This window comes from Pimephales promelas, chromosome 4, assembly GCF_988280905.1.
Source record: "Pimephales promelas chromosome 4, fPimPro1.hap1.1, whole genome shotgun sequence".
Classification (NCBI taxonomy): Eukaryota; Metazoa; Chordata; class Actinopteri; order Cypriniformes; family Leuciscidae; genus Pimephales; species Pimephales promelas.
Window position 1 is genome coordinate 4,882,650 of NC_142772.1, and position 23,332 is coordinate 4,905,981.

The 23,332-nt window shown below is 38.2% G+C and overlaps 1 protein-coding gene across 1 annotated transcript; it reads left to right on the top strand.

The window, feature by feature from the left end:
- The first annotated feature begins 7,524 nt into the window (after positions 1-7,524).
- On the top strand, positions 7,525-20,314 carry mn1b (MN1 proto-oncogene, transcriptional regulator b). The gene is made up of 2 exons (XM_039662273.2): positions 7,525-11,171; positions 19,909-20,314. Exons 1-2 carry the CDS (start codon positions 7,670-7,672, stop codon positions 20,115-20,117), a joined length of 3,711 nt encoding a protein of 1,236 aa, XP_039518207.2. The 5' UTR covers positions 7,525-7,669; the 3' UTR covers positions 20,118-20,314.
- Positions 20,315-23,332: the final 3,018 nt, after the last annotated feature.

Below are 23,332 nucleotides of genomic sequence, written 5' to 3' on the forward strand. Positions count from 1 at the left end.
TCTTCTTTATGAGTACAGATGTGACGTAATGACTCAATATAGCCGACTAGCCGAGACTCTTCTTTATGTGTACAGATGTGACGTAATGACTCAATATAGCCGACTAGCCGAGACTCTTCTTTATGTGTACAGATGTGACACAATGACTCAATATAGTCGACTAGCCGAGACTCTTCTTTATGAGTACAGATGTGACGTAATGACTCAATATAGCCGACTAGCCGAGACTCTTCTTTATGAGTACAGATGTGACGTAATGACTCAATATAGCCGACTAGCCGAGACTCTTCTTTATGTGTACAGATGTGACGTAATGACTCAATATAGCCGACTAGCCGAGACTCTTCTTTATGTGTACAGATGTGACATAATGACTCAATATAGCCGACTAGCCGAGACTCTTCTTTATGTGTACAGATGTGACGTAATGACTCAATATAGCAGACTAGCCGAGACTCTTCTTTATGAGTACAGATGTGACGTAATGACTCAATATAGCCGACTAGCCGAGACTCTTCTTTATGAGTACAGATGTGACGTAATGACTCAATATAGCCGACTAGCCGAGACTCTTCTTTATGAGTACAGATGTGACGTAATGACTCAATATAGCCGACTAGCCGAGACTCTTCTTTATGTGTACAGATGTGACGTAATGACTCAATATAGCCGACTAGCCGAGACTCTTCTTTATGTGTACAGATGTGACATAATGACTCAATATAGCCGACTAGCCGAGACTCTTCTTTATGTGTACAGATGTGACGTAATGACTCAATATAGCAGACTAGCCGAGACTCTTCTTTATGTGTACAGATGTGACGTAATGACTCAATATAGCCGAGTAGCTGAGACTCTTCTTTATGTGTACAGATGTGACGTAATGACTCAATATAGCCGAGTAGCTGAGACTCTTCTTTATGTGTACAGATGTGACGTAATGACTCAATATAGCCGAGTAGCTGAGACTCTTCTTTATGTGTACAGATGTGTCGTAACGACACAAAGACATGCTCAAATCTCCCACAGAAATCCATCAGTACCACTGGAGTTAAAAAACATCATTACAAGCTTACCGTTTTGAATCGAGCTATGGCAAGCAGATAGTTTTGAACACTGGCTGGTAATGTATTTTCTCAATTATATATTTTGGATCATTTTTAACCCAAAAAAGCTACAGACTGCAGCTTTAAAAAAACCACACAGCCAAAGGTTAGAGGATATCTGGAACATTTGCTTGGGTCTCCTTGCCATTTATTCTGGACAGAATGTTCCACATTCCAGTTTTTCTGAAGTTACGAATTTTAAAGATATAAATCACCTTCTAGACTAAAGCCTCTGGCTGTTCTGACAGGTGGAGACCTTTACATGAGCAAATCCGCTGTGCTAATTCTGGCCTTGTATCAGAGCTGTGTTACTTCCTGCGGTCTCGTACAGGATGAACCCAGGTCACAGAGAACATTTCCTGCATGACATGGGATGAGGAAATACCATAAAGAGTCAAACAACAACCTTTGTCTTCATTTTGAATAGTACTAGAACAAAAAGGGTTCAATGTGGTTCTATATAGAACCTTGGGGTTCTTGACTCAAAAAGAAGCTTCTAGGTTCTATAAGGAGAAATGTTGGTTACAGTTTACTAATTATAAATAACTTTGCGACTACAAAGTAGTAACTATGTCTACTGAATGTATTAGTAGACGGTAGGGCTGATACGTTGACATGTACTTGCAAAGTCAGAAAAATGTCGAGGAGCATCAAAATAAAGTGTAAGCATAGATAGTTCACTTTGAAATGTTTTTTTTTTTTTTGGTATGTTTTATCTTACCTCGAGGGCATCCAAGATGTAGGTGTCTTTGTTTCCGCAGTAGTTTCAATTTTGATATTTTTAGGTCAAACTGTTCTTGTCTGTCAGTCATATAATGCAGGTCTATGGTCACCACCTCAAAGAGCATGCACAGAGAAGTCCAAATTAAACATGATTTAATGACTCGTAAATGTAAGTACACATTGATGGCCTAAGACACAAAACAAGCGGTTTGTGTAAGAAAACGAACAGTATTTATATCGTTTTGACCTTTTGTAACTACACACACACACATACACTGCTGTAATCATGTAAGATATGCTGCTTCAAATCTCGAGCAGATCTAGGCAGGTGGAGCTGGGGGAGGTGGAGGGTTTCAGACAAAGCAGGACTAGCAATCTCATTGGCTGCAGCAGGATCCAATCAGCTTGTACCATGTGGTAATGATGTGATTGCTTGCAGATTGCATGTAAAGGACCTATCAAGTAAATATCAAGTATTCTAAGTGTTCTTGCTGCAGCTCCATCTTTTCCCTCTTTGAACAATTGCTTTCCCTTTGGATGACAGATGATACTTAAACTCTTGACCTACAGCTCTAGATGGACCAGTACTGACTGACAGCCTGGATATTCTTCAGAGAAAGGGTTGCCTTGCACTACTTCCCCTCCACAAAGAAAGTACCACTGTGAGCAAAATAATAATAATAAACTGAAAGAATCTTTGGATGTCATCAGTTTTAAAAACAGGCAGTCTCAAAACAATGTGTTAAGCACTGATTTATCACAGCCAGCTTCTCTGTTCTAGAGTCATTGCTGATTCAGAGTTGTTTTTTCTATAATCTGCCACAGAGATCAATTATTTCACCAGCTTATATTTGATTCTTGTTATTTTAAAAAAAGTTAGTTTTGCAAAAAACACATTAAGGAAATGACTATACTTAATTGCGATATTAAGGAAATTACTGTTTTTTTTAACACAGTTTTATTATCTGTTAAAGTAAGCATGTTATGGCCCATTTACTCTACACACTTTTTTTCTTAACCAGTTTTTTTTTTTTTTTTGCAATGTATGTGTATTATCCAAAAATTATGATAATAATACAAAATTACTATTTAGTGCAATTCAGAATGAATAGAAGAAGCATGAAGGCGTTCAACATAAAACAAACACATGTGAAAAACTGTTTAAACGTTTCAGTCACTGATAATATAATCACTGATGGTAATCTTTATAGACTCAAAACCTTTCTTATACTTTTGCATTCAACAATTGCAATACAATTATATTGTAACATTTCGTGAGCTTAGAATTATAAGGTTCTATCTCCGTTTAGGGTAGTTCTGAGATATTGAGCATCAAAGTTTTTACATCCCAGCTGGCAAAACTGTTATGTAGTATAATCTTAGCTTTATCTATTACTCTTTTTTTTTTACAAAAATAACACCACACAGGCATTAATAAACACCTAATGGATCAGATTATGTCAAACTCAATTTCGACCAAAAGTGGAGATAGAACCTTTTAATTCTAAGCTCACGATTTTTCAATACATTTAAAATAAACTGGTGATTAATTTGTTAGGGAATCCTATTCTATTCTATTCTAATACATCTCAGTTCTTAACACTGCAAATTCTTTATTCTACTGTCATACTCTTTCTGTGCTTCCCATTTTTGCCAAATTCTTTACAGTCAACTGTGGAAAAAAAGATATATGGCCTATATATATATATATATAGTTCTGTTGTTCCTATAGTGTTTCCGACTTCATGATGTTCTCTTCAAGTCTTCCTTCCACTCTCCTCCCACTCTCGCCCACCCCTGCATTCCTCTTTATATTCTCAACAGCTTGTAACATTGCCTTTGACTGGCTTGTCATTTGGCACTAATTAAATTCTGGGACAAAACAACAATCTCAATTCCAAGTACCCTTCCAGACATCGAATGCAGACTTGTGGTGATCATTTAATTTAATTTACCGATTTATTTATTTATAATTTATTATCTCTCTGTTTTGCTGCTGGTTCTAATACTCAAATAGCATTTAAGCGATTGATTCGGTCATTGACAACATTCTCACTGACCAAACTCAAATATAATACAGTAACAGAAATATAAACAATACACTAAACTTGATCATTCACTTGTATTTCACAGTGTAATAAGATATCAGGTTTAACAGAAGAATGGTTACAACCCAGTGTGCAGTTTTACTCAGTCCTCGAAGATGCTCACTGCACGACCCACACTAACAGTGAGTGGAAGGATGGATAGAAGGAAGGAATGAAAGAAAGAATAGGATTACCTTAACCATTAACCATTAGACTCGTCTCACCGACAGAATAACGGAGTGTTCGGGGGTTGAAATGATATGCGAGCTGGTTTAAAAGTAGCCAACCATAAACTGTTGTGAACACACTGTTTTGTACAGTTGCATGTTGTTTGGTAATCGCTAGATGGCACTGTGTCTTTTTCACCGAATTTCCACAGAGAAAGCAGTTCACAGAAAAATGAATTTCCATGGTTTCTCGGTTTTTTATCTCCCCTGCTAGCCTGGGAGAAAAATGTATTTCTTTAGAAAAGTCACTCTGTTCAAGCCAAGTATATATTGCTGAGGCGCCTATGCTTAAATTGCATTACATCGAGATTTCATATGTGTGTTGGGGGACAGGCGATTTTTTCATGGGGGATTTTTTCATTGTTGTCATTTAACACTCATTTATTTACATTGTGTGTTTTTCCTCATGCAATATTAATTTAAGAGAAATGTGCAGAATAATCAATGCTTGTAGTAGCCTAAATGATAGGTCTCTCGGCACAATTCTTTGCTTTAATTAGGCCTAGCTATTATTATTAGGCTAATATGGTTATGATTGTGATTGTTTGAGTTATTATTATTATGTTAAATGGGACAGACGATGTTTTAAAATGTCATCCATCAATAATGTAGGCTATTTACATTGTGAGTTAGCCTAAATGTAGCCTACAGTTCCTTTGGGTAGAATAACAAATGCTTAGTAAATGGGTGGTTTTCTCATCTCAGAAAATCGTTTCTTAATTAATTAATTAATAATAATAATAATGATTATTATTATAAAGCAGCTGTGTTTAACATGCGTCCAGGGACATAGAAAGAAAAAAATAATAATAAGACCGAACATGTTCACTTCTAGGTATGAAAAAACTCTGTTGCTCACAAGCTCCTGATTTAGGCTTAGCCTATTGGTGTACTAATTTCGTAATTAAAACGAGAGAAATAGACAATAGTCTGAATAGACATTCTGTGATTGGAGTCGTGTAGCCTACGTTCATTTCTTTAGGCTACTTTAACGGTGATCGTGAAATTAGGCACATCAGTTGATGTAACACACACCATCCACGGACGGGGTTTCTCCTCTTCTGGAATAATATTATTAGGGGAACTGAAATGCATGCAGTTTTACACACAAGCGTGACAGTAGCTAGCTAAAGACAATAATCAGTTTTCACACTTTATCCATTATTACTGTGGGCAGCAGCAATGCTTTAGAGTTCATGATGAGGCACATTCAAAGCTTTACTTCATCTTCTGATAGATAGATAGATAGATAGATAGATAGATAGATAGATAGATAGATAGATAGATAGATAGATAGATAGATAGATAGATAGATAGATAGATAGATAGATAGATAGATAGATAGATAGATAGATAGAATGTAAACACAATTATGTTAATTGGTCAATTAATCTGAATGGGAATGTTAATTCGCAGTTTGAAGTGCACTAACAATGCAAACTCCGGGTGGTAATCATGCCGCGCATTTGCGCTTTTGTTAAGCATTTGCATATGGGATAGACTAAGACTCCCTACAAATGGATTTTTCATGCTTTTCCATTCCACAATATCCAGGTTTTTACTACGCTATATTATCGGAAATTCTACAATAAATGTCAAAGCATCACAAAACTCTCTGTTCAGTTAGCCTATCAGCAGGCGAAGGCAAAATCAAGATATTAAATACAAAAGAACCTAGCCTGGTTGAAAATGATGCCATTTTATTGTAACTGTATGTTTATAGATCATATATAGGCTAATGACAATAGCCTATACCAAGCTAATAAAATAGAATGTGCTTAATGACTGTAAAGCGTGTAAGTAATGCATTATTTTGCTAACAACATGAAAGCCAATGCAAAGCACTCAAATTTACATAACTAAAACAACATAAGAAAAATATATGTATAGGCTATACCTACAATCCCAAAAAACTGAATGGATGTTATTCGTGTAAATTAATGCTCCATTCTCCATAAAAGAAAATAAGGCAATCCAGCACTTTTTACTTATGGAAACATTTTTTTTTTTTTTTAACAATTTGATCGTCTTGTTAAAATTCCAAAAAATGATTATCATACTTAGGCTATATCATTATGAAGTAAAACGACATAATTATAACAGTAACATTAAATGCATTGTAGCACTTTTCATTATTTTCTGTTAAGGAGTTTTTGTTTTTCCTTCTTTCTCAGTGAGTGGATTTGGATCCAATAAACCAAATAGGCCTATTTTTTTCTCTGAAGCACCTGGCTGAAAACCCTTTCTCGTAATGCAAACACAGACAAATCCTGGACTACCTTAAGAGATCGTCCCTCCCTCGGCACGTAAGCCATTGGCTGATGTTTGCAGTAGAGGACCTTGCTGAAATGCAAAACTTGTTGCTGGTCCTTGCGGTCGTTGCGCGCAGTGCTGAGCGTCTCAGACATCAGTATGTGATCTATCGGTGAATCTTTTCCAGCTGGAGTGGAGCAAATCTCAGAACTGGTGCAATTAGAGGAGGACTCCCTGAATGTGCAAGTGTTGACTGTAATTGAAATTGCAGTCAAGCTGTTCGATTGCGCGGAGAATGAGCAGGACCGATGGGACTGTGTTGCCCAGCAGCTCTGTGGTGGCGGGCTTTGGATAGCGCATGTGCTGCCTATCCCTCGGAGCTCCAAAAGACGGGCGCACAAAGACGGGAGTTCGGGGTTCACCCCCTCATTCACGGGACTTTCTCCTGCCCTTTACTTTTGTGTCATCGCTTGTGTAGCTCAGCACAAGGGAACTATTTCTTTACAACTTATGCAATTTGAAAGAATCTTACCCATTTCTAAAAGAAAGTGGATACCAAACACGCCGTTCTGGATTCATATGGACTTGGATATTTTTGTGGTACCCTGGAAAGTGTTGTAATATGCGTTCAAAATGGATTTTTAAGTAGAACATGCACCTCACTCTGGACATTTGACAGCACATTGGAATAATTGTCCGATTGGACGGAAGGATAATTAGACGGAACATGTTTTATATAATTTTTCTATATGTGTTGTAGCTGTCGTCAGATCGTCAGGTGAGGGTGTTTTTGTGGTAAGAGAGTTGTTTTTATAGCAGTCGTGGTTTGCCGTGATGTAGAGAACATTTCGGCAAAAAAAAAAAAAGGAAAAAAAAGTTTTTTGGTTTGTTCAGTGCAAAAATTCCACGTAGTAAATAATTGTATTTCTTTTATATTTTATGTAATACTTTTAAAGCACTGAAGAAACACCATAGAACAGTTTATGGAATAGACCTTGAACTTTAAAGTTTTGTAGAGCATTTCATATTACAATTTCAAGTTCATTTACAATATCATAGACCTTTTCAGTAATTAATTATTCATTACTGTGGTTTACAACTACAAACATAGTTTTTTTTTTATTGATGGCAATACCACATTTGAAAGTTAGCCCTGTATTATACAACTTGTTGAAATTACTCGAGTTTGCCAAAGAAAGAAAATAAAGGAGACAGTAGACACTGCAGTGGAGCCAGGAAAGCTGGTTGTCATGCGGGACTGATTGTGGGAAGTATGTTTGGGCTGGAACAGTTTGGTCCACAGATTAATAACAGAAATTTTGGCCCCACTGAGAAAAACTTTAACCAGCCAAGAGTAAGCATGAACTCTCATTACAAGAGCCCAGGTTTTCATGCTGGAGGCCCACAGGGGACAGTTGAGCCTGGTATGGGCCCACTTAACGAGCCTCCTGTGATTGAGATGAACATTAACATGAATGGAGGTGAACAGTATGCTGGATTTCAGCGAGGACATTCTGAATTGCATGTGGGGAATCTTCAACAGCAACAACAGGCCTCAATGCATGGATTTTTTAACCCTCAACGACCTCATAATAATCCCCATGGACATCAAACACATTCACACCAACACCATCAGCACTTTGGTGGAAATTTTGGACCTGAACCTGGGTCCTCTTGCTTACACAGCGGAAGGATAATGGGTTACAACAGCGGTATGGGGCTCCAGCAAGGATTCACGGAGGGTTTTGACCCGCTCTCTGAGGGGCAGTCAGCAGATGGATTCTCTCAGCAGCAGTCCCAGCAGCAGCAAAGGACAGGCTCCATGCCTGATTTTCAGCACCATGGACCCCCCAGCGGAAATCACCCTGTACCCGCCCCATGTCTCCCATTGGACCAATCACCTAATCGTGCTGCCTCCTTCCATGGCCTGTCTTCTTCATCCTCTTCCTCAGAAAGTCACAATCTAGAGCCCAGACGAATGCCCCCACCAGGTGGTGTTGATGGACTGGACTACAACTATTCCAATGAGCCCTCATCTGGACATTTTGAAGTGTCTGTGTACTCCCCCTCTGAATCTGATTCTCAGCTTTCTCATTTTGGGCCTGGGCGTCAGGTGCCAGGGCCCAGTTTTCCTGGAAACCCAAGGTTGTCTCGTGCTCCTGGAATGCAGGGCATCTCTAAAGAACACCCCCATGCCCCCCCTCAACAGCAGCCGCCCTCAGCCCAGCACAATGTGTTCTTTGAACGTTTTGGGGGTGGACGTAAAATACCAGTGGGGATAGAGCCTGGATCCAGGCATCCTCTCTTGCAGCAGCAGCAGCCAGGCTTGATTGGCAGACAGAACACTTGCCCACCATCTCTCCCACAGCCCCCACAATCAGAGACGAGTTCCGCAAATGCCAGCATGCAGGAGGGAGGCGTCATGATGCCTGGCCAGCATAATCAGTTTGAATACCCTATTCACAGACCAGAGAACAGACGGATGCATAGTTATGGCGACCCCATGTTCAACATGCAACAGCAGCCACCCCCTCCTCAGCAGCCTTCCAATCAGAGGCTGCAACACTTTGATTCTCCTTATTTAAATATGGCAAAGAGGCCCAGGTTTGATTTTCCAAATGCCACTCATGGTGGGGAGAGTTGCGGCAGTTGGAACAGTGGTATGCATAACCCGCCTGGTATGGAGAATAATCTCTCTCCAGCAGCCTACCCTGGCCTGCCCGGAGAGTTCACCCCCCCTGTGACGGATGGCTTTTCAACAGGCCCATCGCTGCAGCTTACAGGGCCGGAGCAGCAGTCTATGCAGCAGCAACAAAATGCAGCATCAATGATCAAGCAAATGGCCTCTCGGAGTCAGCAGCAGAGGATGAGACAACCGAATCTACAGCAGCTGGGTCACCATAGTGATGTTCCTCAAGGGCCCCTGGGGCATGGGGGCCCGGTGGGAGGCATGCCTCAGTCGGGTTTCGAGAGAGAAAATGGTGGGAGGATGGTGAACTTTGATGGACGGAACCCACACTTAACTTTGGAGAGTGGGTGGTTTCCCGGGCCCCATCCACCTGGGGAAATGCTGGGCCATCGCATGGGTCCAGGTGGAGAGGTGGGGGCTCATGAAATGCAGCAAAATGGTCCTGGCATGATGTTCAGAACTGGTGTGAATGGAATGGGCATGCAGGAGCCTATGAGGATTCCGGGGGAGGGCCACGTGCAGCCCTTGCTCTCACCCAACGTCCACTCACAATTCAACAGTGGCATGGGAAACCTCTCACAGATGCAGTCGCCCAGTACAGGTGTTGGATTGCCCAATACACCATCAGAAAGGCGCCCTAATGACTTTCCGGGACCACCCATGGGTGGTCCGTCCTCTTTTCCCTATGGAGGCTCTAATCGACCGGGAGCCTCTCTCAGTAACTCTCAAGGGGTGAGCACCTCACCAGGGAGTTTTACATCCCAATCAGACTTTCCCACTAACCAACGTTCCTCAGTCAGCAAACTTGGTGGACTCTCCTTAGGGAATTTTAGCAAAACGTCTGGTAAGGACAATGTTTTTGGACAGAGCTGCCTGGCAGCCCTCTCTACTGCCTGTCAGAACATGATTGCCAGCCTGGGGGCCCCTAACCTCAATGTGACATTCAACAAGAAGACTCAGGGAGAAGGGAAACGAAAGCTGAGTCAGACAGAACAGGACCTAAATAACGGTGCAATTAATGGCACTGGGAATGCTGGGACTGAATATTTCCCAAGCATTACTTCCCCCCAAAATGGGCAAATGCCTCCAGCTGGAAATAGCAACACTAAACCACCAGGTCAAAATCAAATGGTGCAGGGGGAAGCCAGCACCCTCTCCCCAAATTACAACATGGACACTACCCCTTGCAGTGAGGGTAAGGCGGCAACAGGGAGTGGGAGAGGGAGAGGGAGGAGAAAAAAAGACAGTGGCCATGTGAGCCCTGGGATATTTTTCCCCTCTGAAAACAGTAACCCTGTTGTAAGTCCCGGCCAGCAGGTGGCCTCAGCAGCTGGTGCCGGGGAGAGATGTACAGGCACACCTCAAGAAAAGTCCCACACCTCTCCCTCATGGGGGAAAGCGGGTGACCTGCTGCTGGCAGATCAGGCTGACCTTATGTCATCTCTTGACAGTGGCATTCAAAGTGTATCAAAGTCTGACGTCTGTTCCCCTCGCATGGATTTTACAGATGACTTGGGCACACGTTATAGCAATGAGGATGAGGTATCATCAAGCTCAGATGCCCCATCCACCGTGAAGGCTGGCCGCAGCACTTTGTTAGGCTCGCCCAAGTTGCAGAGAGACAACGGACTAATGGGTGGGCAGAAAGGGCAAGGCATGGGCCTCTCCAATCACACTACCTCAACGTTGGATGGCTTTGGTGGAGTGAGCCATCCGGGTACGCCAGGCATGGAGCAAGCCCGTACACCCTCTAGCACCTCCGGCCAAGATGAAATTCACCCACTAGAAATTTTGCAGGCTCAGATCCAGCTTCAGCGGCAGCAGTTCAGCATTTCGGAAGACCAGCCTTTAGCTGGAAAAAATAAGAAAAAAAGCAGTGACCAAAGTGGTCAAAATGAAGACGGAGAGCTTTCTAGCTGTAGCCCGGATGCTGGGAAGGGCTCCGTGGACACCATTGATCTGGACACACTCATGGCTGAGCAGCATGCCACCTGGTATGTGCCCGGTGACAAGTCTCTGCTTGAGGATTCAGAGGAGGAGAAGTCTGTTTGGGAAAAAAATAAAGTCCAGGGAACCATCAAAGAAGGTAAATATTTATACTTTTTTATACTGGATTTTACTGGATTTATGAAAGTAAAAACACTCCATAAAATGTATGAGGTGGCAATATCTGTACTCCCCCCACCCCCCTCCCCCCTTTATCTGTCTTGCTCACACACACAAATGTAGGCATACATGCAAAAAATTCTCTCCTTTACATTATAGTGTTTCTGAGCTAGAGCAATGATAACACTCTTGAGTTTTTCTCTGCGTTACATTTTTATTAAAAGGAAAATTACACAATGTAGTTATACTTTTGTTTTTAGATCGTTTGGATATGATCTAAGGTCACAATTATGTTTTTTAACTGAGGGCTTTCAAAAAATGTAGAAAACCAAATTTAACAGCACACAAGTAGTTTGTCACAAATAGAATATATTATATAAAATGGCTTTGTGAGAAAAAAATATGAAAGTTTCAACTGAAATTACAACTAATTAAAAGAAGACAGAAATTAGGTCATGATTTCTATGTATTAAATGCATTTCATTTAATAAACGACCTACCTATTTTTTTAAGAAACATCAAAATTGCATTTGCAAAATACAAGAATGTATTTAAGGATTTCATGAGTTACATTAGAAGCTACATTAAATAACAGAGGCTCAAAAAAAATACTGTATATCCTGTTGATCTTTACTCATAACAATACTCTATTAATCATCTTGATATGTTCTAGCCACTTGGTTTTAATCTTTATTATTAATAATAAATTAATTAAACAAAAGTCTTCAATTGAGTTCTTAGTATGGCTTTTTCAGGCCACTGTTCTATTCACTCTTTGATGGACGTCAGAATTTTTCAAATATTTTGTGAAATTTTATAAAAATAAAATAAAAACTCAAATTGCCAATATTTTTAACAAAAGTAACATAAATGTTTTAAAAAATGTTCCATGTGTGTGAAACCGAAGGTTGTAGCTGTGTAACAATACTAATACCAATAATAATAATAGTAACTATTAATAATAATTTAGTATACATTGACATTAAGCGGCATAATTATGTAAACCATAAGCTCATATATTTAATGTGTGCATCCTCCATTTGGCACTTGTCCTTTAGTTTAATCAGTATATAAAACGGTAATTGTCTTTACTGAAAAGGCAGCGGGACGGACACGCATAATTGAATTGCCACAGCCGGAGTGCGCTTTCACACGTGTTAATAGTTGGCCCCCGGTGTGCATTATGTGCCCCTTTGTTTGGGCTAACTGCAGGTGGGAGGGTGCAGGGGGGAGCTTTCAGAGAAGGCAACCTTAAGTCAAGGTCCATTGTTTAACATGCAGTGTTGTCAAGTGCACCATCCCCATCTCCTGCAAACGCATCCACCACCACCACACGGCCAAATGGATTCGTTGCGCATCTGTCTATGCACTCAGTGTAAACCAAATGCAAAACATTGTATTTTCTTCTCAGTATTTCCCACCTTTCTTCCCCCCCCCCCACCAACTATGCATTGCTGTCCTCATTTTGCAGTCTCCTTCTCTCCTTTTTTTCTTTCCCCTCCTCCTTGCATTCAACCCCCCGAGCTGTAAACGCACGTTGCGCTGGTGCGATCGATAGCTAGTTAGCACAAATCACCAGCCTTGACAGATTTTCATTTGAGTGGCGTAGACAGCAGAGATGAGAGAAGGGTTACAAAGTGTTTGCGGCTTGTGAAATTGCATCGGATGCATTGCACGCCAACACACAAGGGGACTGTTAAATTCTATAAGAGGTTCATTCACACCATCAGTTTTATAGGCCTTTATAACACTTAACTTTTAAAGCATTTGAATGCTTCTGGTAATTTTAATTAGGTGACTAAGGTGCTTACGGGACATTGTTAATATGGATTTATAGGAAGCAGTAATTTATTTTACGAGTCTCAAGATCATTTTAAGGTGCACTGTGCTGTACGAAGTGAAGTAAAGGAGCTACTTCTTGCATATATGACCAATACCGTTTTTGCTTGGTGTAAGCTAATGTACAGTCTTATTAGATAAGATTTTGACTTGATAAAACCAATTTATTTTCAGTGTTTTTATCTCTATATAAGAGTAAACACATTTCCTGTGAGTAATTAGTATTAACTCACATTTTATCAGAAATATATCCTTAATGTATATATATATATGATTATATATATAGTCTGTCTTTTTTGTTAGGTCTTTATAATAACAGATCACCTTATGAATACACAGATTCAGCTGTCAGTTCTAGGCAGCGCAATGCGGCAATGTTTTGTGCATCAAAGTGTAATTTTACACATTTAAAATTTGAGTTAAAAAGCTTAACAGGTTACATCATTTTTGATAATGTGCAAAAATAAAAACATTTACATAAAATTTTTGATTTTTTAAAAAAAAAAAAAGCCCTGCATGGGTCATTTTCATGTAATATTGTTTTATGTTAGAAAATTATCTAAACAAAACCTTTCTTAAATACTTCGTACAGGCGTCAAACACACACATACTAAAATTTCACCACACCTTTAATGCATAACACATACCAGCACACTCTTTGGATTTGATTTTGAAAATTGGACATCTGGGTTGCAGGATATTCATATTTGTTCTTTGTGCTGTCAAACACCAGTAGTGTTGGGTCCTCTGATCTCAAAATCACAATTCAACTTAGTCACTATTATGTATACAAACTCCATAAGTGCTTTGATGGAGTTATTTTGGGGTCATTTAGGGGCCCAGCTGGTGTGATTGTCCCCGTCTCTCGGGCTTCTCTCTCGGGTCTCCTTCTTGTTAGTGCAGACTAACCTTTGTGCAGGCGACCTTTGATCGTTAGATGTAGCTGAGAATCGAAAATGCCGGGCCCATCGGATATCTTGGATATGTACAAATCTAAAATATATATTTATAATTAGAAAATGTCATTGAAATTTGGGGTTCAGTCAAAAAAAAAAAAAGTAAACTAATATATATTTTTTTAATATTAAGTTGTTTTGTGACAGCAGCAAGTATGAATACATTGTACATTAATGTTGTGTGTGAGGTTTTGGTTGTCATCAGTCATTACTGGTGAGGATTTCCTTGTGGCCCCCTGAAGTGTTTACTGCAAATGGTACTAATGACCCCCACTGGACTCTTTGTGGACATGATAAATGACAGAGCAAGTTAGGCAAGGTTTTATTATCCCTGTGTATACGGACAATATTTCTGCATTCTGCATTTAAATGGATCAGTTCTAAAGTAAAATCGGCTGTGTTTGTGTGGCCACGAGCTTTTGTGGGAAATGGCTTAATATATTGGTGGTCACCAAACACCCAAAGTACACTTAGACAAATGGAAAGAGTGAATTTTCTTTTTCTAACTCGTGACAGCATAAGCATAACACTTTACTATTTCATTTGTGACAAGTTGCAAAACATGAATGATTTTAATTATTTTCTGTGGCTTGCTTTTTTTGTTTCTTTCGTTCCATTCCTAACACCCAAAACAAAGCTGTGATTCACATTTAGTGTAAAATGGAAAAAACAGCTCAGGGCAACCCATGCTCTCATTCTGTCACTAGCTTGCCTCTTATTGACTTCTTCCAGAACTTATTCATTCGCCAATTTTTCAATCATTTTATCAGTGGTTGAATATAGGAAATGCTCTTACAATCAAAGTAATACAATCCATATGGCAATATGCATACACACATACATACATATAAATACATGATATATATATCAAAAACATATATATTTTTAAAAATGTATTTGCCCTCCATATTTTTCAAACCAAGAAAATACATTTACATATTTCACATTTAAAGAAACAACTTTATTTATTATAACTACAGTACATGAACATATACGGAATTGTTTGAGGAACATGACAAAAAGTTTAAGGTGTTGGCAGGAGGTTTTAATGTACACTGTACAAAAATATTGTTGGTTTAACTTAAATAAGTAACCTGGTTGCCTTCGAATTTTAAGTTCATTGAAATGGAAAAATTGAGTTAATACAATGCAGGAGATTAATTTAATCACCAGAAACTCAAAAATATTATGTTATCTGAACTACATAAATGATCTAAGTTGATTTGACAAAAGAAAAAAATGTTGTGATTACAAATCATAAAAATATTGTTTTTTTACAGTGTGGCTGATCAGTGTATGCTAGAATGTGATTTGAATTGGTGGATACAAAGTAGGTTTGAAATTCTATTCTATCCCCATTTGCATACAGCCTAAATGCTGGGTGTAAGATTAGAAAATATAATAAAAAATTTAATATCTTGCCCCTGAAATAAATTGTAGATTTTTGTACATAAATTGTACATAAATTGTACAATTTCAGAAATATATTTAATTTAGCTTCCATGTGTGTGTGTATATATATATATATATATATATATATAAAATTTGCAATAAAGAAATTATAAGCAATGCAATATTAATATTAAATCTAGCAGGATTTTAAAGGAGAAGTGTGTATTGTGTTCCCCAACGGCGTGACCAAATTGAATTGCAAAATTACAACTGTTTTCCTTAACTGTTTGCTCCCAATAGTACATATCCCCAAATTCGCACTATTTGTAAATCATTGTTCCTGTTTTTGGGAATGTTGAAAGCCTCAAATAAACCAAACTTAAGAAAATGAAAATGGGACAGGAGAGAGTATTTTAACACACGCGCGCACGAACACATATACACAGATTTATTAAAAGCTTTTTGGATCTCAAGTATCCATCCGATGCTCTAACTTCAACCCTGTTACTGCATGTGTGTGTGTGTGTTTTTAAAGATGTGACCAGGCAGCTAGAGGGGGTTTCCTCATTTGGGATGCAGGTTGTTGTCTGGGAATCGTACTTAATTTTAGGGAAAAATAACAAATGGGTTGTTTGATGCTGCTAACTTTTAGGTGAGAGTAAATGGGCATTAGATGGTTCATTGTGTGCAACTCAATCAATTAATATATCTTACAAATTTGCGCACTGTAAGCACATAGGGTCACTCACTATATATCGGGACACTGATGGTGACAACAGACAAGCAGAACTTTATTTTTTTATGTTAATTTTAAGTATATTATGAAAAATACGTCATTACATATACCTATAAATGTTAGCTAGATTGTGTTCCGTACCTGTCTATGAATTTATGTTCATGCTAAGTACATCGTACCTTACATTTTTGATTTTTTTTTTTTTTTTTGATGTATACGTTGTTAAAGACACCTAATATACTGAAATGTGTGACTACAAATGTTTTAAAATATAAACATAAGACCAGACAGTTATGTCATTTCCTCTGAGGAGTAGAGGAAGCCGGACTTGCTGAAGATTTATTATTGCAGCAGTAAATCATGTATTATGTGTTCCTGTGGAGGGGGAGGGTGGTAGAGAGAGAGAGAGAGAGAGCCCGTGCCTGCCTGAACTCAAGCCTCCCACCAGACTCCTGCAGGAAGGGGAATTGAAGCTTTCAAACCTTCAAATATAAGTCTTTTGCCAATTCTCTTGTGGATAGCAATTAAAAGATGGAGCATGTAGATCAAAATTAGCATATTTTCAGTGGAATCCCAAGGTCCGCTGTGAACAGAAGTAGGCTAGTATTTCCTGATCACAAATGACCATGTGTGGGGAGAAAAAAAAGTAAACTCACAATTTGGAGTAATTATGAACAACTACTACAACAAAAAAGGAATAGAAGTTATGAGAAAACATTTAGGTGCATAAAACGTGTGTGTCAATAAGATGCTGTCAGTGTTGTAGTACTCGAGACTCGGACCGAGTCTCGAGACCATATTTTAATGGTCTTGGTCTTGTCATGGACTCGTGTCCATTTGGACTCGGAATTGACTCGTACTCGAACATTTTTTTTTTAGGACTCGGACTTATTCACGAGTCCACTCGAGTTCAATTAAAAATATTTTTCATGATTATTAATGTATGTTAATAAAATATTTCTTTAAATTGATTGACACGCCCAGTGATTGGTGATTTTCTAGTGCGCAACTGCGCATGACAAATTGTAATAAAATTACTTTTAACACCACCTTACTATGTGGCCTTTTTACCCTAAACTGATCATATTTTTTAAACTCTAAGTAAATTCAGTTAAAAAAAAAAAAAAAAGGATTTCTCTAAGTAAATAAAAGTAAATTAGGTAATCAACCCTCACTGGTCTCGGTCTCGACTCGGACTCGACTCTCTCTGGTCTCGGTGTCGACTCAGACTCGAGTGACTACAACACTGGATGCTGTATTTTCTTCCATTGCCTTTTAAATTGAACAAAATTAAAAATGCATCTTTCATAATTGTGATATTTGAAATCTATATCAAAAGAAAAAAGTAAAAAGTATTATAGTTTTAGGTAAGCATTTTTTTTTTTTGAGACTAGTGATGTAAGGAAGGAAGATACACTCTAAAAAATCCTGGGTTGTTTCAACCCAAAATTGGGTCAAATATGGAATGTAATTTATAAAAATTAATTCAAAAAAATGTACCGTTGAAAGTAAAAGTTGAAGTTGGGTTAACATTTTAAATGACATTTTTAACCCAACATTTGGGTTTGTCCATATTTGACCCCATTGTTTAGAGTGTAAGACCAATCACATGTCATGCAAATATCGGTGATGGAAAAAAAAAAAGAAACGAAAAAAAGGATAATATACATTTTTGCCATACAGACTTAAAAATTAAATACATTTTTTATTAAGGATTATGATATGTGTGGATGTGTGTGCAGTGTTTGTTATGTTGCAGTGTTCTGGGTCTCTTAAATGCATACATTTGTGTGTGACTGTGTTTTGGGGTTGCAAAGTTCTCACATTGCTGTGTGTGTGTTGGGGGTAGCAGCAGGAAGCTTGATGGCTGCTGAGCAGTTTGTGTGTGTGTGTGTGTGGAGAATGGTTGGTTGCTTATCCAGGCCGTAGCCCAGCCTGCTGTGCCCAGCTACCACGCACTATTGGCAGACTCTGCAGGACGTATGACAAGAGAATAAGACTATGTGCGTGCATAAGTGTGTGTGTATGTGTTATTGCCTTAGGCGTGTGAAGATGTGGGGGAGATGTGTATATATTCCACACCATATTATAGATTAAGACTCCATGTAAAGATACGACGATCTTTTTGTTTGTCATCATTTATGCAGTCCTACCTTTTTTTCTTTACTTTCTACCACTAATGTCTTTCCCTCCTCTCTGGATTCCTTTTCCCTTTATTTTTGTTCCTCTATCCTCGGGGGTTGGGGGATGGGGTCGGGTTATTGACCTTTCCCTACACCTTACCATTTTTTTTCGGCAGTACTGGTCCAGACAGGCTCGAGGGCGAGACCAGGCGCCCGTCTCTCAAAATGGCTGACGCACAGCATGTGTGTGTGTGTAAAGGTGTTTCTCTGTAGGGGAGAGCAGGGATAATTGTAACACATTTACATGAGTTTTTGCAGATTTATTCAGAAGCCTAAAGATTAGAAATTTTACCTTAAACGTGTCGTGTTTGGCGTGTCAGTAGTCATTATTCACGTCAGTTAAATTTATAACATCGGTTCATATACCATTAAACTGGGGGGTTACATTACGAACACTAGCGTATTTTTATTTCTTTTGTTACAGTGAATGAAAAAGACCTAGTCCATATCTGCACAAACATTTGATTGTACAATGTAAAACATATATTTTCAAGATTTGTTATCACAACATTTTTTCTTTTGTCAAATCAACTTAATTTATTTAGTTCAGATAACTTATTATTTTGAGTTTCTGATGATTAAATCAAACTCCTTCATTGTATTAACTCACTTTTTCCAGTGCAATCATGTTACTTAATTTAAACCAACACAAACCCAAAAAGCAAACATTTCTAAAGATTTTTTTATTTGCCTTTTTTATACCCATGTTTATGTACACCTGAATAAAGACGTGAATTGGGTTCAAAACTCTTTGAAATGCCATTTTCTCTATTTTCTGTCTATCAATCACTTCTTCCCTTGTATTGACATTTCAAATGCAACCCTTTGTATGAATTTTGTTTTGTGCGGTAAATGAGATGCGGGCAGGGGGTTGACTTGTGTGTCGATGCTTTGGAAGTGTCACTAATATGCAGGTAAATTAGGTCAAACAGAGTCAAAGGTCAGTTTTCCCAGAGCTTTGTGACTCCTTGACTGAAGGGTCACTTTGTTTTTGTGCAGTGGAATGGGGTGAATGGGTCCTAAAGGCAATGCTAATGCATGTGGTTCGATGGATTTTAACATTACACACACACAATCTCGAAACACTTACTGTACACAATATTTACTCTTTAAGTACTTTTTAAGTTTATTAAAGGCTTTTTATTTGTTGACAGACATTTTGAAATTGATACATTACCACTTAATCTGCAAAATCTGTGACAGTGATCTACCAATATTGGCCAATGAGAGTACTTGAAATATTTTGGGATGGATTTCAAACATTTAAATATTTTAAATATGTGAAATATTTGAAACGATTTTCTTTGTCCGATACTTGATTTTTTTCACATATACATTGGTTTATATTTGGGGGAATTCTTTTCTTACTGTTATGTTTGTTTGTTTTCTTAAGTACTTTTTTTTTATAATAATAAAAAAACATTATTAAAAACAATAAAAAACAATATTGTGGTGGCCAAAAATAGCTTGATTAATCGCTTGATTAATCGCTTAATCCTACAAGACACTTTAAAAGTGCTGTATAGCTAAATGAATGTATAAATTGCAATAACCAAAATGTAATGGTTACATCAACATATTGAATTTATTCCCTCTGTGTTTTTCTTTCAGAAGTAGACCTCTCTCAAAGTAAGAGCACAGGAGGAGCAGGTTCCTCGGGGACCGCTGGAGGTATGGGTTCTCATCTCCAGTGCCTGTCAGTCCACTGCACAGATGAACTTGGGGAGTCAAAGGGCCGCGGGGGACCAGTCCCTTCCTGGCGTTCCCTTCACTCGGACATCTCGAACCGTTTCGGAACATTCGTAGCTGCGTTGACTTGAAGAAAAAAAAGAAGACCTTTTGACCACCAGGATGAGGATAAGAAACCAAGACTTCTTTTTTTTTTTATATGGAGGAAGGATAAATCAGTGTTTCTTTGTCAGGAAAATTTGTGCCATTTTTGTAGAAAACCCCCCAAGAAAAAAACATGTTACACTGAACTTACCGTAGGATTATATTAAAAGACAAGATGATGGTGTACCAGTATTGATCCAGACCTCAACATTTCTTTATATGTCTATGCATTCTGATGGCTTTTCTGTTCAGCCATTGTTGTGTATTCTATGCTTCTCTCATACCCACTTTTGTTGCCCTCTTTGGAGGTAATCTTTGAAATAATTATTGTTCCTTATATATAAAAAAAAACAGATTCTGAATAAGATCTAAGGCCTTTTCCTGACCCTCTTGCCCTTAGGGCAGGTAATTCTATTGTCATCAATGGACACAAGAGAGCTTTGAAATCTGGTCCTCGCTGCCTTCTTTGGAACCAAAAGGGGAGTGGTCAGGGGAATCCTATTAGAACATGATTCATAGAAATTCAATGATGTGCCATGTCTTTTCAAGCTGTCTTAAAATGCTTTAATGCGGATCACTGGCCCTCCCCCTAGAATTTCTCCACTGCGTTTGGTTACTCTAACCTGTCGGATTCCCTCTTTGTATGTTAGGTTTACAGCATTCTCCATGTTTTGTTTTAAATAGCCCATCGGATTGTTTCTTGAACACCCATGATGCTTCAACACTGGTACGCCGCACAGCTAGAGGAAACCTTTTGATGTTAAATGGATATCAAATAGAAACCAGAATATTGGTATTGCACATGTAATTTTTTTAGGCAATCTTATACTCTTTAGAAAAATGTTACAGTTGACCTTAAATACCTGAAAAAGGTTGGATGGAAGGTCATGATGGCAACGTGGAGATTCACAGAGGTCCTTTTTCTTTGTTTCTTTTCATTTTTTTTTAAAGTAATATGTTAAGTGCAGTTGTCTGTTTTCCTGCATATTGTATATATATGTATATGTTTTATTGAGTAACTAAATAACAATAAATATGATGTTAATGGTGACGGTTGCGCTTTGAAGAATTCTGTTTGTCACATTTATATAAAACATTTTTACTCTTATACACTGAATTTTATTTAAGTTTTAAAATGAGAAATATACTGGCTTTTTTAGATTGCGCTTGCAATGAACTGTTGCTGTTGTTCCCCAAACCTTGGTAAACATTAAATAATAGGACTCTTATCTTGCATTATCTTTACTTGAATGTGTCAATATACATGTAAAACAAATGTAAAAGGGCATTTGGTTTGATGTTTAACACCTATTTACATGTTTTTTATGCTTATAATTTGCCATCCTCGGTCAAACAGATACAAAAATCATTACAACATTCATTATTAATATTAACAAACAGTTTCACATGAAACAATTATTGACAGTTCATTTGTCAATGTAATTCTAATAGTTATGATTGTCTTTAAACTTTAATATATTTTTATATACACTCATAAATTAACTACTTCACTGTCAATTACTAGTCTGTTCATCTCTCATTAAAGAAGTTTATTATAAAGTGTTTCCCATGTGCTTTAGCTGTAAGCTGGTGTTATTCTTTATCAACTGGCACATCTCCCATTAAGCCTAACTAAGAGTAAACCATTTAATTAAAAACCCCATTGAGCTTTGCAGCACAAATACTGAAGACCAATTGGCCCCATGCTGCTTGAGCTGGATCCCAAATTCCTATAAATACACAGCATGTTTGTTCAGGGCAGATATGCATCTTTAAGAAAATACCACAATGTTGACCTAAGTCTGCTTCCTCCCCCTCCAAAAACCACTCTGCTCATGAAGGCACCCCTCCACCCCTTTACAAAGATCCAGAGGTGAATGTCTCAGAAAGAAGAGAAAAAGAGAACGTGCGTCAGTAACGTAGGTGCTAAATTTGCTTTACCATTTTTTTTTTTACAGAATTTTACATTTAATTGGCTCCCTATTAAACATTATATAGCCTACATTTGAAAATATTACTAATTAAGCATATTTATTATTTTAGCTCCCCAATACTTGAGCGAGCTTTTGACGCATTATCCTTACTATTGCGATCTCAAAATGCTGGCCAGTTGATAATACTGTACCTTGACAGGGGTTTACGTGAAAAACATTTTATGAATGAAAGCCATTATCAATACTGATGTCTCTATGAAAATGATTTTCCCCCAAATTTTAAACATTAGGCTTCAAAAAAATAAAAAAACTTTAATTTAAGTGAACTTAAAACCATCCTCACTTAAACCCATAATAAATGTCATACCTGTGCCATACAGAAATTGAAAAAGATTATAAAACAGTCCGCACTGCATAAATTATAAATGAAATATAGATTAATCCTTATCAAAGCTACAAGCGTTCTTTAGTCAAGAGCAGTTAGTAATTTTCTCTGTTCACTCTGTTCTTAGGTTAACTTTACTTACAGACAGAATTAATGGCTCCTGTCACTTTAAGATCTGTAGCTGTCAGGATCTCACAACCCGATCTCACGGCAATTCCTAGAAATTTTACAAGGTGGCTAATTCGTAACAATTTGTACGACCTCACTCGTACGAATTAGATGGATTTTTGCTAAATCGTACATATTTTACGAGTTGGCCAATTCGTATAAATTCGTACGAAAGACCTATCCCTGACCCCGCTCCTAAACCTACCCATCACGTGGGTTTAGAAAAATCGTACGAATTCGTACGAGTGAGATCGTACGAATTAGCCACTTTTTAATCACTCGTACGAATTGGTTGTGAGATAGCGTTGGATCTCACGCATCTCATTCTCTCACAACTACACTTCCATTTAAGATTTTATTTAACTCATTTAAGACTGTGTTATTGTTTGTTCAAGCGCGAAAGAGAACTTGATACTGGCGCGCTTCTTGTGCGCACGCGGGTGTGTCAGGAGAACGTTTACTGACAGCGCATTCTCTTTTGTCTTGTCGCGCATGAGTGATTTAAAGCATTTGCGTGAATAAGAGCATCATCACAACCCTAGCTAAAGGATGACCGAAAGAACGGATGCTGCGTCTTCACAGATTCATGTTTTTTTAAGTTTACAAGGAGAACAGTATTTGTTTTCCAAAACTTGCACTTTGAAACCTATACGCTGATTTCACGCAGCCGCCATTTTGAAATCAAAAGCGAGGCTCCGTGGGAAGAATCCTGTAA

Bases quoted from the DNA above. Each gene is read 5' to 3' on its own strand.
- mn1b (XM_039662273.2), top strand. From the start codon at position 7,670: ATGTTTGGGCTGGAACAGTTTGGTCCACAGATTAATAACAGAAATTTT. The intron at 11,172-19,908 runs GTAAATATTTAT...TTTTTCTTTCAG, and splicing joins CCAGGGAACCATCAAAGAAG to AAGTAGACCTCTCTCAAAGT.